General features: G+C 35.6%; 1 protein-coding gene across 6 annotated transcripts in view; it reads right to left on the bottom strand.

Annotated features, from left to right (window-relative positions):
* HERC1 (HECT and RLD domain containing E3 ubiquitin protein ligase family member 1) overlaps window positions 1-22462 on the bottom strand; it is a 221356-nt gene that overhangs the window by 18899 nt on the left and 179995 nt on the right. For all 6 annotated transcript variants that reach the window (XM_069098343.1, XM_069098348.1, XM_069098345.1 and 3 more), the window contains exons 61-68: window positions 12555-12848; window positions 11392-11457; window positions 10266-10391; window positions 8784-8922; window positions 7793-7974; window positions 6600-6755; window positions 5270-5392; window positions 2735-2837 (exon numbers count right to left, since the gene is read on the bottom strand). In XM_069098343.1, the coding sequence (XP_068954444.1) occupies window positions 2735-2837; window positions 5270-5392; window positions 6600-6755; window positions 7793-7974; window positions 8784-8922; window positions 10266-10391; window positions 11392-11457; window positions 12555-12848 (1189 nt within the window). The remainder of the gene's footprint in view (window positions 1-2734; window positions 2838-5269; window positions 5393-6599; window positions 6756-7792; window positions 7975-8783; window positions 8923-10265; window positions 10392-11391; window positions 11458-12554; window positions 12849-22462) is intronic.

Genomic DNA, 22462 nt, shown 5'->3' with positions numbered 1-22462 from the left:
ATGCATCCTCTGGAGACAACTCAGGAGATCTATGGTCTCTAGAAACAGAGACAGAGCAAGAGCATGCTGCTGTCAGAGCACTACTGTGCTCAAGGAGAAGCTGGATACAGGGCAGAAGAGGTGAGGCTCTGGGAGGGGACAGGGGCCAACTGGCAGTTTTGCTGCCCATTACCCAGTTCCAGGTCACAGATTTGGTTTTGAGTGAGATGGGGACCTATAGAGGAGAACAGCATGCCAGGGGAGGGAGGTCTTGGACTTTTGTGTGTAGAAAGGAGGAAATTCAGGAGATGACAGCAGTAGCTGCAGCATTTTGGCTCAGACCTTATGAACAGAGCAGGGTCTCACTTCCAGCATCTAGCCCAGCTTGAAGAGAAATAATTAAGGCAGGAATCCCAAACCAAATCAAAGGGGAGCCTACAGTTCTGCTACTCTAAAATCTAAAAGAGCTTTCCAGCTAACTGATAGGGGCAGAGTCCAGCAACAATCTACTCTTGATCAGATCCAAACCAGGTCAGGAACTGGCAGCAATCAAACGCTGTCTTGATCAGACCACTGGAAACACTGAAAGCTTGTAGGTTCCCAGCTTGTCCCTGAGATCTTAGGATAATACAATAGTTAATACACTAAGAAATAAGCAATAGGATCAGCTCAGAATGTCCCTTCAGAAGTATGGCAGAGCCCAGTGCTAACATGAAGGCCAAAGTCAGGAAGTAGACTGGAAGAAGGGGTAAACAAAAAACCACACCAAAATGAGCTATTATGGTGGTAGGGACCCTCAAAACAAAAACCCAGAAGAGAATGACTAAAACATTTAAAAGCAGTGCCTCAAAGAAAAACACAGCTTGGGCACACATTCAACTAGAATTCCCAGAAGGGACCAAGCAAAAATTTAAAAAGTTTTTATAAATGGAATTAGAGCACTTGAGGAAGAAAATGGAAAAGAAATAAAAGCTAGAGAAGAGAGAAGTAGAAAGGGGATTAACAACTTGGCATAAGAGATACAAAACCGTGTTCAAGCAACAAACCCCCTATAAATCAGAATGGATTAAACAGAAGCCAATAACTTCATGAGGCAATAAGTACTAAAATAAAGTAAAAAGGCTGAAAAAAATAGAAGAAAATATAATAAGGTATCAACAGCAAAAACAACTGACCTGGAAAATAGATCAAGAAGAAAAATTTAAGAATCACTGGACTATCTGATCACCTCAACCAATAAAAGGGCCTAAATATCATATAAGATATCTATCTATATCTCTCACAACCAGAGACCAACATAAAAGCAGAAAGAATACACTGGTTACATCCTGAAAGAAACTCCAAAATGAAAACTCCCAGAAATATCATACCCCAAATCCAGAGCTTCTGGTCAAAGAAAAAATATTGCAAATAGCTAGAAAGAAAGAATTTAAGTACCCAAGAGTCTCAGTGAGGATCACATGTGATTCAGATGACACTATAAAGAAACAAAGAACTTAGAATATGATATTCCAGAAGGCAAAGGATATGGGTTTGCAGCCAAGAAAAACTTTGTCGGGAAAACTCAGTATATTTCTATAAGGTGATAAAATGAACCTTTAATTAAATGGAAGACATCCATGCATTCCTAATGAAAAGACCAGAGCTGCAAAAATCTTTTAAGTTCAAACACAGAAGTGAAAAGAAATGTAGAAATGTAAACATAAATGAATAATGAATGATAAAAGACTAAACAAGGATACTCTGTTTATATTCAAATATGGGGAGATGACACGTGTGTCTTTTCTGAACCCTATCATCATCAGGATTCATAGAGGGAGTTTAATTAGACAAGGACTAAGAGTGATTCTGTTATGCCCTTGATGATCTTAAAAAGAGAGGGAAGGGGAAGTGCTTGGGGGGATGGAAAAGGAAGGTTAGGGACAATGATCTTACAGAATCAGGTACACAACACATAGAGAAGAGAGAGGGTGGGAGATATCAGCTGGTGTGCACACATTATGCATGTACCAAAATACATTTTATTCAACAGGGAAATAAGTGGGAAAGGGGAGAAAGGAGAGAGGGGGAATCTAAGGGAGGATATATTAAGGAAGGAATTGGTGCTAAGCAAAAAAATACTTAATGTACAAAAATATTTATAATTCTTTTTGAGGTGGCAAAGAATGGGAATCTGAGGGTATGTCCATAAACTGGGGAATGGAAGATCAAGTTATGGTATATAAATGTGATGGAATACTATTGTAACTAAACTCTTATCAACAAAATAACCAAAGAGGATTCCAGAAGAATCCTAATGATGAAGCATACTACCTCCCTCCTGACAGAGAAGTGAATGACTCAGGGGGCAGAATGAAACAAAGGTTTTTTTGGATGTAGCCAATGTGGATATTTGTTTTGAATTGCTATCCATATTTGTACTAGGTTTGGTTTTTCTTATGAGATTAAGAAGAATGAGCTTGACTGATTAACTAGGCACACACAACAGGAGTTACTGAAATATATGAAATACTATATAAACTATTAAAATATGTGGCCTATATCAATATATAAAATAAATGCTACATACAAAAAGACAAAATTATATGTACCCATTGATTACAACTCCATAAAACCATACATATACACATTAACAAAGACAGAAAAAGAATTAGAAATTAATGTTCAAACGCTTCTTATCTCCTACACCTCACTAGACTCCTACACCCATACTAAACTTGTTCAAGTTGATTTTTAAAAACTAAAGATTCCTTACCTTGTCCAAAAGTATACACATGACCATCCTTCGTCAAAGCAACAGAAAACTGTGTGCCACAAGCAACTTTTTTGATTCCAATTCCACAAAGAACATCTACTTTCTGCAAAAGTAGAAGTATAGTTATGGGTACACATTCTAAAGGGGGAAAAAACATACTATTTCCTAAGTTTAACATATATATATGTATGATTAAAATAAAATCTCACTTTTTGGTAAAATTATTACTGCTTGGGGTGGGGGAGGGGTGGTGGTGGTAGCAATACCTAAAACTATTTATGTAACTCTACCAAAATTTAAATACCTTCTTCTTTACCCACTTCTTTCCTAGTTCCTCTCTCTTACTCATTACCCCCTAAAACTTATCTGAATGAGAAATTTATGATTAAACCTCTCAAGATATAGCAAAGGATGGGGAAAATTCAAAGAAGAAAAGCGGGCTTATCTCATAAGACATAGCTAAGAGCAAGGAACCAGAACCACTAGGCTTAAAACAAAACAAAACATTTCAAATGTTTATATAAAACCGAGTCATTTCCGACGAGACACGGACCATTCCCCAGGGAGAGAGGTGGATGCGTTGACAAAAACAGAGCGACGAGTGAATCTATAAAATACAATATGAGTACCAAAGAAACTCTAACAACTCAGGTATGGAATGGTTACATTGCTTATTTCTTATTGGCATCTAAGTGCAAGGCATTTTATCATCTTATGTTGTTAAATCTCTAAAATTCCTCTAAATCGCAAGCTTAATCTAAAGTACAAAGCAGGGCACCCATTATGGGGCATGAAGGGGAGTAGGTCACTCAGAATCAGTCTCTTATTCTGCCTGATCTGGAACACCACTTTTTGGTCTCAATATGTACTATGGCATGTCAGAAACAGACAAAAGGGAACTAAGATACACTTGAAATCTGCTTTGGTATCATATAGAATTAGAGATTTCGAGCTAGAAGAAACTTTAGAAATCATCTAGTCCAATTGCACTCATTTAACAAATGGGGAAACTAGGGTCACCTAAACTGTAATACTAGGATTTGAACCCAGGTCCCTTGACGTCAAATCCATTTTTCCTTCCAAAAATCATCCCCTGAATCTAGGAAGCAAAAGTTATGAAACTATGACTATTACACAAAGATATGGGGCAGGCAAGGTGGTGCGGTGAGTAAGAGCACCGGCCCCGGCGTCAGGAGACCTGGGATAGGTTCCAGCCTCAGATACTTGGCACCCACACAAAAATAAATGGCCGTGTAACTTTGAGCAAGTTACCTAACCCCAACTGCTTTAAAAAAAAAAAAAGATATTACTTCCCCCATTTCCAGAGGTGAAAAGAGTCATTTTGGACCATCTTTAAAAGCTTGATGCGCTTACTTTGGCCCTCCCCTGCCTAGCTGAGAACTCATCTAAACATCAGCATATTACAGAATTTAATTTTGTAATTCATATTTAATTCATATTACATTAATTTAATTCACAGAGTGTGAATTAAAGTTTTATAAATCAAATTACATTTTAAATGTTTAATGTGAACTCACTATCTGACAGAACGTTGCATTTATATTGTGAATCATTCTGTAGTTCTACCAAGTAAAGACTCCTTTAACAATATGACTAGAAGGAAACACTAAATTAGTTCTTGAACTTAAATAAGTTCAAATACTTACTGTATTTTGTTTTTCTTTTATCTCTTTTAAAAAACTATACTCATGTAGCACATGGTCATGCAAAATCCAAATGAAACTTGATTTAAGGAAATTAACCATAGTCCCTGGCAAAAGTGGTTTTTTTTTTGTGACAGAAGATCATCGAAGAGTTTCTTTTAGATGATTTCACGATTATCCCTTCATTTCTATACTTTGCAGATTGTAGAAATGCATTCTATAAGGATGTATTTCTTTCTATGGAAAGCCTAAAGTCTACAGTATCTACATTATTTCTCAGTTTAGTCAATTATAATTTAATAGGTAAGTCATATTGTGCTGTAAATTTCACTCTCTCTAAGTATGTGAATGATCCATCACCAAAGAACATTTGCCTATGACTGAGTAGTTCAGCCCTAGAAAGTTCGTTTCTTTTAGGTTGACTGGCTTGCCCTGGGTCACACTACTAGAAAATGTTATGGAAAGGATTTTAATCCAGTTCTTGCTGACACCACGTCAACCACTCTGGAAGAACATGACTACTAAAGCTGCTACCAATTTTACTATAAAGTAATGAAAGAGAAGGGCTTTTTAAAGTATGCTCATGATTTCCTTGTTGTTGGAAACTCCCTCTATGAATGCAAGTAAGTACCTCCTCCATAGCTTGCACCCTTAGAGTTGTCTGTGTCACTTAGAGAGCTGGAGTGATCTGCCCAGGATTACAGAACAGTATCTTTCAGAAAGAGGAACTGAACCCAGTTCTTCCTGACTCCAGGCCAACTCTCTAGCCACTGCCATGCTTTCTTTCATAAAACAGTATTCATTAAAAATAAAATGGCACATGGTTAAAATGTTTAAAGATTATGAAAACAAGATGATAAAGAGAATTAACCTGTGGTGAAGACTTTGCAGTAGAATTTCCCAAGCCAAGTTTTCCATAATCTCCATCTCCAAAAGCCCACACCATTGAACCATCTGCAGACACAGCTAGGGTATGATTTAATCCACAAGCAACCTATTGGAAAAGCATTGAAAAGGCTTACCAAAACATCACAAAACAAACCACCACATATCTGAAACCTTTTTTTCCCTCATCAATTATAAAATAATTTTCTTCAGTCTCTTCTGGAAAAGCTATACTAAAGCTATTTATAAATTGTTAGCTATAATGCATCAACACATCTCAATCCCTAATGTTAGCACAGAATTAAAAACTAAACCAAACCTGGTGCTACCTAAAAGTTACATCCTTGATAACAATAATACTTGATCTTAGGATAGCTAGGAATCAAAGAAGTTAATCATTAGGAAAAGGTTTGTATGTACACCATGCCTTAAAATACTCAGTCACTACTAGTCAACCTTATATAACTATCCGCAAGTAATCAACATTTCTCTCTCTTACCTTCTTTGGATCTAGAGAGTACTTATAGTCTCTATACACCAAGGAGAGAGACTTAGTTCCCTAATACTAACCTCTACATTCTTACCACAATACACATATAATTATTAATTAAAAGCAAAAATATTTATTATCCTAAAAAAGAGACAACAAAAGAAATGAGGCTTCCAAATGATAATCAGAAGTTTTTCTTCTTGGGGCGGCTAGGTTGTGCAAGTGAATAGAGCACCGGCTCTGGAGTCAGGAGGATCTGAATTCAAATTTGACCTTAGACACGTAACATAAAAAACTAGCTATGTGACCTTGGGCAAATCATTTAATTTGCCCTACCTTCCCCCCTCCAAAAAGAAAAAAAAAAAAGGTAAAAAAAGTTTTTCTTCTTAGCGCACCGGCCCTGGAGTCTGAAGGACCCAAGTTCAAACCTGACCTCACACATGTAACACAAAAAAATAGCTGTGTGACATTGGGCAAATCATTTAACCCCACATTGCTCTAACTTCCCCCCTCCAAAAAGAAAGAAAAAAAAAAGGTTTTCTTCTTAGAGCACTGACCCTGGAGTCTAGAGGAATTGAGTTCAAATTTGACCTCAGACACTTAACACTTACTAGTTGTGTAACCTTGGGCAAGTCACTTAACCCCAATTGCCCTGCTTTTCCCCCTCCAAAAAGGAAAAAAAAACCACTCCAAAAACATAAAAAAGTGATTAAAAAAATAAACCTGTAATATAACTAGTATAATCTTAAGTATGGAGTGCATAAATGAACACTGAAGAGACAAGCAATCATTATCAGATGCACTATTTTATAGATTCATTCCATACTTGTCCAATTTGGTATCCCTCTAATGCTGTCACTCTCTCAGGAAGTTTTTTGTTAGAAGTGTTTCCAAGGCCCAAACGACCATAGTCACCATTCCCAAATGTAAAAAGCTTGCCATCTGATGTCACCACTGCTGAGTGTTTGAAGCCACATGACATCTGAGGTAAAAATAAAACATACATATTTAAAAAAAGAAACTTAATTGGTATAGTTAGCATGCTTAAACACACATATTTTAAAGCAATTTAGCAAGTTCAATTCATTTAAAAAACATTTTTATTTACTAAGTCACGTGTATACAGATATCTACAGTTTATCAAGTGCTTTTCCTCACAGCTCTGGGAGGATGGTACTATAAAATTACCATTCTTATATATAAATGAAGAAACTCAAGAGAGACAATGGGACTTTGTTCAAATGATACAGCAAACTGCAGTGATGGAATTCTAACCCAGTTTGAGGCCCTCTGACTCCTAATCTAATCCTCTCTCTACAATCATGAAAACTAAGTAATTAGGGACTTGAATACTACTTTATTCTACCCTTTATGCTTCTACCACATGAAGGTGAAGTTAAAGACCAAACTAGGTAGGAGCTGCTTTTAAGCTATGTGTGTACTGGACAACTATTTGGCTTTCAAGAAGTCTTTTGTTTTATAATTTACTTGGGCTCTGCAAATAATAACAGCCTGACATTCAAAGATACCATGTTTCTATCAAAAGCAGTGCAACATCTCCTTATACTGATCCCAATTCCAGATCACAGGAAAACCATTTATACGAGAAAGAACCTAAGTTTGTCTCCACTGCCTATAAAATCTTGGAATTTAAAGTTTGAACACTGAATTGAAATAACCAGTTCAATAAGGTTTGTTACACTAATTGCATAACAAGATGTTTAACACCTGAGACACATGCTCAACTTATTAAAGAATGCCCTATCATTCTAAATTCAGCAATCACATGTAGGTTATACATGTGTAATTATGTAAATTATTTCCATATTAGTAATTTTGTACAAGCCTCGAATTAAAGAAAATGAAAATGAAAAATAGCATGCTTCAGTCAATATTCAGATAATATCAGTTCCTTCTCTAATTAATTTACTTTTGACTTTTTGCAATATTTCCCATATTTTCTGTGCAACAACTAGCTTGTCTACATTTAAAGACTGAACGATAAATTCTCTTAAGAACCTGAATGACTTCCTCTCCTTGCAAAGCCTCTATTTGCCTAGGTCGGCGCTGCCGGTCACTGTTGCCATGGCCAAGCTTGCCATAGTCTCCATCTCCCCAGCTGAAGACCTCACCACTTTCAGTTAAGGCCATGGAATGCCCGTCAGAACCACAAGAAGTTACTAGTTGTGTTACCACAAAGCCTATAAAAGAATGAAAAAACAAATCAAGAATGTTAATATAAAAATTATTCTATTTATTTCTAAATTCTGTGTAGCCACAACACACTTGTCATGACAAACTCTAAAGCATGAGTTCTCTAAATAGAAACTTCTATAATGGCTTATTTATTTTAAAAATAAAAATTCCTTATTTATCTAGCAAAACTGTAATTAGTTGTTGGAAACAACCATCACAAATAATTAAGATAGACAACTTCCGATTTTATAGGAATTTATTCTATATTTTTTAGTTGTGATCCAGATAGTTTTATTTTCATAAAATGTTCATTTTTGCATTACTAAAATTAAAATTAAAAGCTAGTCATTCATTGACATTTTTTCTTCCAGTAAAAGCTACTTTTGATACAGAGGTCCTCTGAAATCCTTTATCATATCTTTATATTATCATGTGCAAACTATTTTATTTTTAAATCAAATACATACAAAATTATATTAATGTTATTAACCTAACTATAATTTATGTGTCTGCCAAGCATTTGATTATATCCTTCAATGGCTTACAATGATATTTATAACTTCCACAGATACTAATATTACTAAATGATGAGTAACTTCAGAAACAATACTGCTAAAATGTTTTTAACATTAAAGCTGCATCCATATATCTACCACATGCAAGAAAGAATTCAGCATCTAAAATACTCTACATGTATATGTAAATGCACATGTTTAAATGCACAGATAGACTCTTTTAGATTTAATTCTATCTATGAATTAGCTCCCAGTAAGTTTTAATGAAATATGTATTTTCAACTAAAAAAAACTATAACCTTGTAATGCTGAAATAACTGTCAATACATGGAGGTCATCTGAATTTCCCTGTCCCAATCTGCCATAACTTCCTTCCCCACAGGCCAATACTGTGCCATTGGCCTGGATAACAAAGGTGCAATTCTGTCCACAAATGACCTGGAATTAAAAACACACACAAATTTATTATATACACATATATACCTTTTTATGAGTCACAAATTGCATTTCTGTTAATATATAAGCTTTAAAATTACAACATGCTAAACAGTACTCTCTCATGGTTGATAAAAAGCTACCTAATCCTCAATCTTCAAGTTAAAGTAGTCATTTCTCCTTGACCATTACAATACTGCTAGTTTATCAAGATGGCTGTGAAACTAGTGTAACTCTTTCAGAGTTATTTGAGATCCTAGATAATTTTGCTAAGAAGGAGAAGGCTTGGTTCAGAGACTAGTACCAAGGAGCAGCTAATTAATAGAGTCTAGAAAAAGTCAGGTGAAACAGGCTCTACAAATCATTTGAAGTATGGAAAAAAGAAAGCTAGATCAGTAATCCCAACTCAGTTCAATTCCATAACCACTATTAAGCATCTACTGTTTTGAAAGCACTATACTATCTGGGATACCTAAGGAAGACACAACCCTACCAGGGAGACACATATCAGAAATAAATAATTGTGATACAAGGTAGAATGGAGTAAGTATAAAGGAGAATTATGAGAAAGTAGAGGAAGAGAAATCAATGAATACTGGATGATGGTGGTACCTGAATGGTAAATAAAGAGGAGAATTTCAAGATAGAGAAATATGAAGTTAGCTATTACAGAACAGGGAGACAACATAAACCAAAACATTTTGAAGACGAAAGGAAGAAATGGTCAGTACAAGTTAGAATGTAAAGTACATGATAGGGTGAAATAAGGCTGTCAATGGGGGGATGGAGCTAGAGGTGATTATGAAGTATCAGGCTGAATACATTTTATCCTATGAGCAATAGGAATGACTCAAGTTTTTGAGCAGGAGAAGATGTGATCAGATCTGTAAACTAGTAAGATTATTTTGACCATGAAGGATCAATTAGAGACTTGGGAAATGTAGGTAATTTTTTTTAAAGGGTAAGAAACTAAGATGCTCAAAGAAGTGTTAATGAATGAAAAAGGGAATTATTAATTAGTAGTATATGTAAATGCATATTAAGAAACAGTACTATTTTTATAACAATATTCTACATAACATTTATATGAATATACACTCAGAAATAATGAATTATGATGATAATTCACTTGGAAAAAAGATACTTGGAAATCTACTAAAAGCCCTTTAAATTAATCTAAAGAGCTTTTTAGTAGCACTTTTATTTGTAAAATATACTTTATGTTCACTACTTGGGATTCCTGACAATAAGACCATGAATAAGATCTTTGCCACAAAGTTACTGCCAGTGCTGGTATCGGAATTTTCAGCCCTTAAAATTTCTCCTCCATCCCTGAACTTAGTTACCTGTTGTGCCTGTGAGAATGAAGGAGCAGCAGCTGGTATCATCACATTTCTACCAGCCTCAGCGAGTTGTCCATGCCTTCCAGCACCCCATAGATAGACATCACATTTGCCTCCAAGATGCCAGTCCTATAACATTATAAAGACAATCATCTAAAAATATCTAATAGGGGAAATATGAATTAACAGAACTCTGAGGTTTCACTTTAAACTCATTAAATTACAAAAATTACTTAAGAGGGCATCTGTCAGTGCAGTAGTGACTACAGAGAAGCAGAAACACTAATATACTGCTGGTGGAGCTGTGAACTGATGTAAATGTTCTAGAAAAAATTTGAAATTTTATAGGAAAACCTACTTTTGGATCAATCACCCTACTATTATATATATATATATATATATATATATATATATATAGCAAAGGATCCCAAATATAACAAAATATTCACAGCATCATTCTTTGGAACAGTAAAAAGCTGGAAACAAAGTAAAAGCCATTTGGGAAATGAATGAATAAATTGTGGTATATGAATGTGATCCAATGGGTCCTAACACCCAAAAAATATAAGGCATTTGGGAACCCTTGTAAGGACTGATATAAAACTAAGACAGCAAAACAAACAGAACAATAAATACAATTACAACAAAGTAAATGAAAACAACATATTTTTAAAATGAGGTCAAACTCAAATTAGCTACAAAGACTAATCTTGGTCCCCCCAAAATGGGAAGAAAATATATCTTGTCCCTCTCCGTAAAGGTGAGGACAGGTGTGAAATGCTGCATAAACTGACAGATGTAGTCATTTTGTCAGTGGGGTTTTACTTAAATTTTTATTTATATGTGGGAGGAATCAAAAGTGGAGGGGTAGTAATACTGGAAAATAATTTTATATTTTTAAAAAGGAGTAAGTAAAAGTCATCAATTGTGGAAAATATTTAATAATAATTACTCTATTTCCCAAATAAAAGAATGACTGGTAGAAAAAAAATTTGTCAGGAAATAAAACTTGGTGATCCCTGTTAGATCAAGGATACAATATGACTAATTAAGCTATGTGACAGGAAAAACAATCATATTTGGCTGTACTTCAAATATATATATATATATATCAATCATTTTCACTAACCTCAGGTCTTGATGTTGCCCAAGACATAATCTGTTCATCCATACCATTAATCCATTTACTATTATCCTGCAAAGGCATGGAATGTATTAGGGTGATTATTGTAATCAATATTTACTTCTTATCTGCTGAAAGCTCAACTCTTTACTTCAGGCAAGATTATGTTAGTGTTATAAAAACCTAAGAGAATTATCTCTACAAAATTGTTATCAGTGCTGTATATTGATCAATTTGAATATCTACTCTGAAAAGTGCTGGGTTTGCTGATTCAGTGTGCTCTCTCTCTCATACTGTATTTTTAAAATACCAAAATATGCTTACAAAAAACAGAGAAGAAAAAGATAAGAGTTTATCACTGGGCTGATCTACTTTGACATAAAGCAATACTATCTGATCAGGCATTTATGATCTTTATAAGGTTTTTGAAGTCAAATAGCTTTCAATGCAGCCAAGAGAAAATGCCAAAACATTAAAACTATTGTGGCCATATTTAATGATAAGCTTCATGATCATCTTTAAGAATGACTGTAGAGGTGGCCAGGATTAATAAAAACTGATTACATTTGTTTAAATCAAATCAGGTGTTCAAAGGAGAATGATGCAAAAAAAATATCTTTTAAAGTACACATTAATTAGGAAATAAAAAAAGTCTAAGGTAAAAGAAAATGGGAAAATATCAGAAAAGGCTATTCAGTTATAATGAAAGAGTTGGTGAGTTTCTGAAAATTCCACTGATTTTAAGTAATCCCCTTTAACTATTGGTCTGACATTCTATCAAGGTTAATATCTGATTGTATGGCATTTTAGATTTTCTGTGATTATAGGTCTGTTTCTATTCATAGGAATTACTTGCTATCAAGTTACAGTAATATATCATAGGTCTAGAAGCTAGAGACACCTTTACCTGTCTAATCTCATTTTACAGATGAGGAAACTGAGTGCCAGAAGGGCTTAAATGACTTCCCCAAGGTCACACAGTTATTGCGTAGCAAAGACAGGAATCAAATTTGAGTACAGTGGCTCAAGTTTAGCATTCCTGGCTAAGCATTCCTTACCCTGTACCATACTTGATATCTCTTGATATCACCTGGTTATAGATGCTAGGAAATACTGCAATACCTCTCCCCAACCCACATAAAAATAAAAATCACTTTAGAGTAATTTACCATCAGGAAGGCAAGTTCATCTTCTGGAACTGGCTCCAGGTCAGGAACAGTGAAAGACTCTGGAAACTGTGCTCCCTTTGCCAGGGCTTCAGCAGCTTTTATGGTGGTTGAGAAACATTCTAACCATGCCCATTCAGTTGGATTCCATGATGAAGGGTCAGGAAGACAGCTCTGGTGATGAGGTGGTACTGGCGGGTTACATAAAAGCTGATCGAGATGCAGTCCAACAGCAAGCGAAGCCAGACATTGCATATAAGGACTATGAACGAGCTGATCCCCACAAACTACATGTGGCTAAAAGAAAATATAAGGAAAAAATATGCTGAGAAAGGTATATAACAAAGATGACTAAACTTCCTAAAATCTTTCTGAAAAACTAAAAGTAGGGGCAGTTATGTGGCACAGTGAATAGAGCACTGGCCCTGGAGTCAGGAGGACCTGAGCTCAAATCCGACCTCAGACATTTAACACTTACTAGTCCTATGACCTCAGGCAAGTCACTTAACCGCAAATGCCCTGCCTTCCCCCACCTCCAAAAAAAAATATAGCTTTTGAAAATTCATGAAATGTTCTTTTCACTTTTAGAAAAAGGTGACCCAAGTACACAGCAAAGAAATTCATGTATAAGGTGACAATTCTGAAGGTGCTCAGGGGTTGAGTTTCAAGGTATCCAACAGGGGAAAATTCCAAAAGAATTGGAAAAATAACAGCATTTTGGAGGGGAGGGGGAGAGGGAGATGGAGGGAGGAGAGAGAGAAAAAGAAAGAGACAGAGAGATGGTGCGTAAGCTGAAGAGGACATTAACTGTTACTAAACTATTCTTATTTCTATAAATTACTTATTAGAATGTTTTCTATACATATTGAAGGTATTCTTGATTAAAATGTAAAGGGAAGTAGGTAGCATTTTGCAATTTCTTATAGTAGACAAGCTGTGGAAAACTGTAAAGACTACAAGATCCTATTTGTTGATTACAAAAAAGCAGCTTATTATAAAAAACAAACAAACCAAAAAACCCACAACCCCTTAAGGGTTCTCCTAGAACAAAGTGCCTCCCATGCATATGATAATTATACAAGATTTCCCAATAGATCCTACTACAGAAAGTCTCTGATCATAAACATAAATTAATGCATAAAGGGAGATTTCTGTTCACCGAATGTATCTGTCACTGAGTGTGGCTTGCATAGTCCAAAAGGAAGAGATTCCCTGTAGATGTAGTTGAAAGATAAGAATATATATGGGAGAGAGCCCTATCAATGATATCACGGTTCCATCAAAGTTAAAAAACAAAAACACCCATACTTCCCCTTACACAAGCTTTCCCCTTGAGATATTAGTTCAACAATATAGGTATCTCAGCCAGGCACTGCAGATGAACAATGAAATATACCAGAATTGAGTATGTTAAAGAGTTAGGATAGATTACACGTAGAAAATTACAAAGTGCTTACCAACATGCTCCACGGCACAAAAACCCATTTTTCAAAAAACATCAATGTCCTCTTTGTGACTACAAATCATATGGCACCTAGCATTTTAAAGAATCAACATTTCAAATAACAGAACAGTCAAAGAAGAAACACATGGAAGATGGAAGACTGTAACATAATATGCACACTGGCTTTGTTATAAAGTTGTATAAACAGCATCACTGAGGAAATAAATGCTATGAAAAGGAGACGGACCCAATCATGTAGAAAGAGCTGGGCAGGTTAATTAAGTATTGCACCTGAACTCATCAAATATTTAAAGACCTGGGGAAAAGCCAGTGTAGTAACCTGGAAAGATCTTCCAGTGCCTTGGGTAGGAAAAAACATGGGCAACAATTACAGAAGATGAGGAAGCAGCTGGGTTGTAATCTGCACCAATGGAAATGCTCAAGTTGAAAAACCATAAATTTCAATTTAACTAACTGAAATTAAAGTATTATGTCTAGTTCTAAAGGTTTATCCTTTGGCAAAAAGAAAGATAGCCTTTAAAAAAAAATAATTCATTCTTCTCCCGACGCTCCACACACAGATGGTAAAGTTCTATGACCAAAAAATCAAGTAGGCTAGTCTCAATACCCTAGTGAAATTAATGATAAAACACTGATTATCACAGCATAGGGTCAACGGTAACTGATCAAAAATAAGCCAGAGTTTTTGTTCACACAGTACAGTGGAACTAGAAAGTAGTGACCTCATGTTGTTGGGAAGTATCTATCACTATTAAGCAGTTCTGATAAATGAAACTGAAAAAAGATCATATTCTGGAAAGTCACTAGAAGTGGGCAGCAATGAACATCTGAGAATTATCAAAAGATAAACTGGAAAGTTAGTATACTTTAAGAGAGAGGGCATCATAGGCTGAGAGGAAACAAGAAGGAGGTTCTGGTGGTAGTCTCTTAGTAGGAAAGAGAAAAATGATCATAAGAAGTGCTAAGTAACTATTAATTGGGTTCTGCTTGAGACTGTCTGTGGACAATAATATCACAACTAGAAAAAAGGACATTTATACAGCACTTTAAAGTTAGCAATATTCTTTTCACACATTATCTCATTTGGACCTGACAACAATCCCATGCAGGAGAAAACAAGTATGAATGTCTTCTATATGCACTGGGGTTTGAGGAAAAAAACCCAATAACTAGCTAGCTCATCAAAAGCAACTAGCTCACTATTATACTGTACAAAAAGGGCAAGAAGCTCTCTACAAAGCCTTGCTCAAAGGCCTCTAGGGCTGTTAACAGGAATAGGAGGGCAAAAAACTCCAAAGAAACAAGCAAAATTTTGATATAAGAAACTGGTCATAAAAACTAGCAACAAGAATTAAAAGAATGAGGATTTCACTTCAGCAAGTAGAGTAGGTAAGAGAAAACTGTAGCAGCACAGAGAAAACAGCAATTCAATTTAGTTCATAGCAAGGATATTTTTCAAATAGAGAAAGTGCCTAGAAAAAAATCTAGAAGACTAAAAAAGTATGTTATCCAGACTCTGAACAAGTGAAGCAGCTTCTAGTGACCAATGCAATGATGACATAGATCCAGAGATACCACCAACAGAGTATACATCCAATAATGGTCAGAGGAAGAAAAAAGAAGTGGTTGATTACCCCCTGAAAAAGGGTAATAATAAGCAAGGGAGTTGTTGACCTAACAAAGAATAGGAGAGCTTAGCTATCTTCCCAGGGTGTACTTTAAGTACATTACAAGGGTCCCCAAACATAGCATTCCTAGTGATTCAGATGGAGAAAAATCATTTTTCTTACTCTGCAGATTTTCTCTATCATGTTACAAAAGCCTCCTTACTCTGGAAGGTCATTTTACAACCTGAGACTTCTCACACCAGAAAATTATTCTGCCCCTGAGGCTTTTTCCTCTGAGTAGACATTTGTGCCCAGGCAAGTACACCTATGTCAGTTTTATCTTCATTCCTCTTCAGCATCCACACCTGATTATCTGGACTTTCTCTATCATACTCACATGAGTACGTACATGTACATGTATACGTACACGTACACACACACACACACACACAAACTCTCTCTTTCTTACTTTTCAGCTACTTTTCATGTGTTGTCTTCTCCCATTAGAAAGTTAAGTTCCTTTGGGGCAGGGACTGTTTCTTTCCACTTATATTTGAATTACTAACATTTAGAACAGTGTCTGGCATGCTGTAAGTACTTAATATTGGCTGACTTGAAGGAACCCAGAAAGCACGTAACATTAAGAAGTATTGGGTCAAGAGATGAAGCTCCTAGGGGAACAGATGTTTCTACCACTCCTATGGATGGAAGGGAAAAAGAAGGGGGCATCTGAGAATAGAATAACTCATTAGGAAGATGTTATCTGTGAATTAGATTTGGATGTCCCGACCATGACTTAAAACAAAGGAATTATGGAATGCAATTAATGAGAGATGGTTAAAGATGCTGAACAATCTTGAGAATGTGATCAAGTAGGCTATAAACTAAAGATGGTTGAGGATGAAAGAAAACTGCTCTTACACATCCATCAGGGCAGATACAATAGAGAACAGTGGTACAACAAAGTATGAAGAACTGTAGAGATAATCAGTAATTCAAGAGAAAGAAATTTCTGAGAGAGTCAATAATAGAAAATATTTTCTCAGATGCCTATACACAAATTTATGTACCTACTAATATAATAATGATAGCATTTATATAATGCTTTAAGGTTTGCAAAGTGATTTATATACATTATCAAATGTAAAGCATGGCTACATTGGTAGAAAGTAGAGTACCCCCCTCACTTAAGATTTCCAGAGAAGAATGGATTGTTATTTTACAGATATGCTGAAAAGTGAATTTTTATTCAAGACTGAACTACATGGCCTTTGAGGGCTCTTCAAGTTTTGAGAATCTATAATTCTTTGACCTGTGACTAAAATATGGCTCTAGAAGGGTATATCTTAATCAATAAAAAGAAGTGTTGGAATAGTACATCAAGAAGACATATTCACATAAGGAAATTCAACAATCTGAAGTCAAGATCTCGGCAGAGAGTATTTTGATGAGAATAAATGGCAGAAAAAAACAGGAATAATACTGGTATGGGAACATATTAATGACCATTGGAAAGAGGAGGCAATTTATATGCAGTTTTGGAAAAATCACAACAATTTAGGCACCTAGAATCTAGATTTTAACAACCGAGGCAGGAATTCTCTGTCAAAAGCAGAACTAATAAATGTTTGCAATACTTCAATAATTTCATTCTTTTAAAAGTAGGAGAAGCAAACAAGAAGACTACTATTCCAGATCTGACTCTGATGAACAAAAAGAAATTTTATAGTGAAACAGAAATAATGATAAGGAAACAAGACAGCCCACTCCAGAATTTATGATAGAAAAGGAGAGAACCGTGTATATATTCTGACATATAACTTAACTTCCAGGTGAACTAATTTCAGAGTTCAGAGAAAAGACAGGCACGATCCAAGTGCTTAAAATTCAATTAGGAAAGTTGGCTCAAAAAGAATGAGAAACTCCTACAAATGAAATTCTTTGGATAAAAACAAAGATCACAAATGGGAAAAAGAAACCATCTAGAGAAATCAATGGATATTTACAAAGACCTCAACAATTTACAAAAGACATGCATAAAAGATGGAAGCGAGAGCAAATCAAGGAAAATGAAAATAAAAGAATGCTTTAGTTCTGTAAGAACTAAAGGTACACTGAAGTCAGAATGAAATGAGATTGATGATGAATTCCAAAAAATAAAAAAGGGCTTTCTTTTTTAAAGTCGTGTTGGGAAATAGAAAACTTTTCAGAGAGGAGGACACAGAGGGGAGGATTATTCAACTCTTTATTTTGCTTCTGTTTTCTCTGCCAAAGAGAATGATGTCTGAAAAGCAAATGTTAACAAGAAATGGAAACCCTAGATAACCGAGATGAATAAAAAAGCAATCAAGCAGACTCCAGTAAGTTCAAATTACTAGATCCACACAACTGTCAATCCAGTCAGATGGTCTTTGAAAGACTGTGGGGAGACTTCTGGGTCACATGACCAAACAAGATGGCAGATAAGGTATTTTCTCTGATCCTCACAACTTCTTCAAAACAGAAATTGTATGGCAAAGATAAAGCCACTTCAGCCTATGTCAAGTGAAAATACTTGCTTTGAATAATCAAGAGCTTAAGTGAAAACAGAATGATAAAATGAATTTGTGTCAATTTTAAAAACGTTTTCCCCTAGAATTTACTTATCTATAGATTTTGTTTTTGCTTGTTTTTCTTTTGGAGGCAATCAGGATTAAGTGACTTGCCCAGGGTTACACAACTAGTAAGGGTCTATTTGAACTTCTGGCTTTAGGGTCAGTGTTCTGTCCCCTTTGTCAGTCCAGTATGTGTAAATTTTATAAACTGCTTAGTATGTTACTTTGAGAGAAACTGGATTAAAGCGAATTATAGGAGAAATGTGTAAATTTTTAAAAAGAGTATAGACTAGTCACATGGGAAGAGTGATGGTAACCTGTGGAATGATTTTAGTGTACCACTGGTATCCTGATGGTATCAGAAGAAACTGAGGAAGGCCCTAGGTATTCTGTTTACAGCCTGTATAGCAATTTGGGGGGCGTGGGGGGGTGGGAAGGGGTAGAATGGAAAAACGGAGAATTGCACATTTTGTTTCTTTGTTTTTAATCTGCTGTGTATCTGACCCTGTGTTAGAGCAACCTTTAGACTTCCTTAGCTACTTCAGGGGTATACTCAACCAATCACAGTAGACAGAGGGCTTACAAAGTTTAAGAGAACCTTTACTGGGCTTTCATTTGTGCTAAAAACATGTTCTTATGTAACATGGAATGTTGGAAAAAGTGATGAATCTGGAATGAAGGCTCGGAGTTTGAATGCTGTTGTTGTCATTTCCTTCCTGGGAGGCTGTCACTGAGCCTCAGCTCTCTCATTCATAAAATGAGGAGATTTGATCTATCTCTCAAGTTATTGACCCCAAGACTGGGTGTAAAGGTGAATTGGGTACTATTTCACAAATAAATCATGTTTAATATATATATATATATATATATATACATATACATATATATGTATATATATATATAAAAAAAGATAAAGCCACTTCAGCTGTCTCCAAGGCCTAGAACACCAGGAACCCAAAAGAAGGTAAAACTCCAAAAAATTAACACCCAAAAAGCATTCACACAAAATCTCCTTCCTCACACTCCAGGTGGCAAGGCTGCACTAGGCACCTGACTCATGGGCTTGCACAACAAAAGGCAACCCCACACCCTGATTTACAAGTGCCCTGCAGATCCAACCTCTAAACTGCCTAAATTTGCTGAGGTCTCAATAGCCAATGCCACAGCAGCATTCTCTACAAGGGATGTAGGAGAGAACAGAATAGGTCATAGGTTGGCCATATAATTCAATCCTATACTCAGACCACAGCCCTGTTTCAGTCAGTGCCAGGAATTCCTAACTCTAAAGGACAGAAATGTGGCCAGAATGCAATGGTAGCCTGGCAACACTCTGTACTGACAGGCCAGAGAAATGAGGCACCGAGGTAATAGGACACTGTGTCTGAGGAAACTGTGGAACCCCACTGAACTTGAGGAAAAGGGTCCAGCATTGAGAGGTGCCAGTTCTGTCCCCACAAAATACACCTGGGCCATAGGCCTAGGCTGGTGAACTGTGACTTGTCCAGAATAGGAAGAGACACTTTGAGATCTAGTCCCTAGGGAAACTACTATCAAAGGGGAGGGAGTCAGAAAGTGAGCAATAAGGGAAAATGGGAGGGGGGGGGTGACTGAAATTTACCATGATCTCAGGAGAAAAATCTCCTCAAAAATTTTTAGTATAAGAAGATAAACCAACAGGGGAAACATTTAATAGCAGAAGGAAAAAAGGCCTCCAGATCTTTAAACAAGTTCAGGAACCTATGACTAAATAATGCAAAACAAAGCTAAAGGATTTAACAACTGAGAATCCTGTGGATTTTCTACTACTGTACAAATGGCATGCTGTACTACTACGTGCCATTTCAAAAAATAAATGAGAATTCTGATAGCAGAATTTATGGCCTGCACAGCAGAACAGACAAACAGAATGGAAAAATCTGAATATGCAGAATGACAGAGAAGGTGTCTCAACTTTTTTAAAAGGAACAAGAATGGATCCTGCAAATAACAGGATGATTTACTCAATGTCAATTCCTGGCAAAATCCTGGAATACACTATTATGGGAAAGGTTAAGAGCCAGCATAACATAATATAGTACATGAGACTAAACTTACTTCCTCTTCAGACAGTAAATAAATCAATAAATCAGAGGGATACAGTAGGCATGATTTGCTTAGGCTTTATCAAAGCATATAGGCTAAATGGTAATAGTTGTATGGATTCAGAAGTGACTAAATGACTGGACCCAAAGAGGAGTGATTAATGGGCTCACATCAGCTTATGCGGAGGTTCCTAGTGAATTGCTAGAGTAACCAACTCTAGTCTCTGTACTGTTGAATATTTTTACAGAATGCTTAACAAAGAGTAGGAACTTAACAAATGCTTAACAATTAGAGTTGACCAAAAGTGGAATGGAATAGCCCTAAGAGCTGGTCAGTTTCCCCTTTCTAGAGATCTTCAAGCACAGGCTGGATAACTTCTTGGAGATATAACAGAAAGAAACCCTATTCAGGCACAAGTTAGAAAACACAGGATCAAAGTTTCTGTAAGCCTAGGAAAGGCAAATTCATTCCGATGAGTTCCATCAAAAACCATGCCTATTTACTTGCTTTACATTTTATTCATCATCTCTCTAGTATTACATACACCTTTTCTCATGTCCCAAACAAAATGGGTAAGGAAAAAAAAAAGCATACTCTTTGCTCCTCATTCTCACTTCTAAACACCACCAACCCATTGCCTTGACTTTTCAACTTCTCACTCTTAAGGTGCATTTCTTTTTCCTTTGCCCTCTCATTACTGATGCCTCATCAAAGGCTAATGCCAGGCTACTCCTACCATCAGCTTTTTCTGTTCTTACAAGCAAGCTGCTGAAATTGGAAGAAATCAACAACCATACTACTTATACTATAAAATCATGTTATGTAACCTCAATTGGGTCCTCATTTAAAATTATTTTAGCTCCAAAATCTCTCCCTCACCCCTCCAATTAGGATAAACAAGACTCCTTTTTCAAATATGTACAAATATATACAATGATTCAAAATAAATACCTGCATCTGTATTGTCCAAAAAAAAAGAAATAGACAATGAAGAAAATACACTACAATTTGTACTCTGAATCCATCAGGTCTCTGCATGTTTCATACAGTCTTTTGTTAACTGTGGTTGGTTATTGTGTTGATTAGAATTACTAAGTCTTTCAAAGTTGATTATTTTTACAATATTGCTGTTAATGTACAAATTGTTCTAGTTCTGCCCACTTCACTTTGTATCAGTTCATGCAAATCTTCTTAGGGTTCTCTGAAGCTACCCCCTTTACAACTTTTTACATCACAATAGCATTCCAATGGTATTGTTCCAATAGAATTGTTCTTTAAATGTTTAGTAGAATTTGCTTGTAAAGCCACATGGTCCTGGAGATTTCTGGAGGGAGGGGGAGAATCATTTATGGTTTGTACCATTTCTTTTTCTACGATAGGGTTATTTAATAATATATTTCCTATTCTATTAATCTAGGCAAATTAGTATTTTTGTTAATATGCACTGATGTTGTTGGTTTTATTTCACATATAGTTGGGGAAAGTAGCACCTTATAATTGCTATTATTTTTTCATTGGTTGTGAATTTAACTTTTTTCATTTCTGGTAATGGTAATTTGTTTTTGTTTTTTTAAAATCAAATTAGTTAAGACATTATCTATTTTGTTGTTCCTTTAAAAAAAAACAGCTTCTAGTTTTATTATTAATCCAGTGATTCTTTTGTTTCTGAATCTTTCAATTTTATTCATTTCTTTGATTCTTTCAGGATTTCTATTTTGGTGTCCAATTGGGGGAGGAAGATCATTGTTGTTTTTCTAGTTTTTTTAGTTGCACACCCAATTCACTGATCTACTCTTTCTCTCTCTTACTGATGAAAGAGTTTAGAGATATAAACTTTCCCGTAAGTACTACTTTGGAAGTATCTTACAAACTTTGTGTACTCTCATTGTTGTAATTATCTTTAATGAAATAATTGTGTCTATGACTTGTTCTTTGACTATTATGATTTGTTCCACACGTTCTTTAGAATTAAATAACTGTTTAAATAACTTTTAATCTTTGCTTCAAAGGTGCTTTACTGAATGTGACTTTAATTACATTTAAGATGCTTTAATATTTCTGCTTATCTGCATTTATCTAAGGCTTTTATGCCATACACACAATCAGTTTTCATGCAGGTGCCACGCATAAATGAGAATTAGTTATAATATTTTCTATGCCTGT

This window comes from Petaurus breviceps, unplaced genomic scaffold (genome assembly GCF_028583685.1).
Source record: "Petaurus breviceps papuanus isolate PSGF00001 unplaced genomic scaffold, PetGlider_PUasm1.0 37, whole genome shotgun sequence".
Lineage (NCBI taxonomy): Eukaryota > Metazoa > Chordata > Mammalia > Diprotodontia > Petauridae > Petaurus > Petaurus breviceps.
Note: the sequence above shows the minus strand (reverse complement) of the source record. Positions and strands in the feature narration are given on the sequence as shown.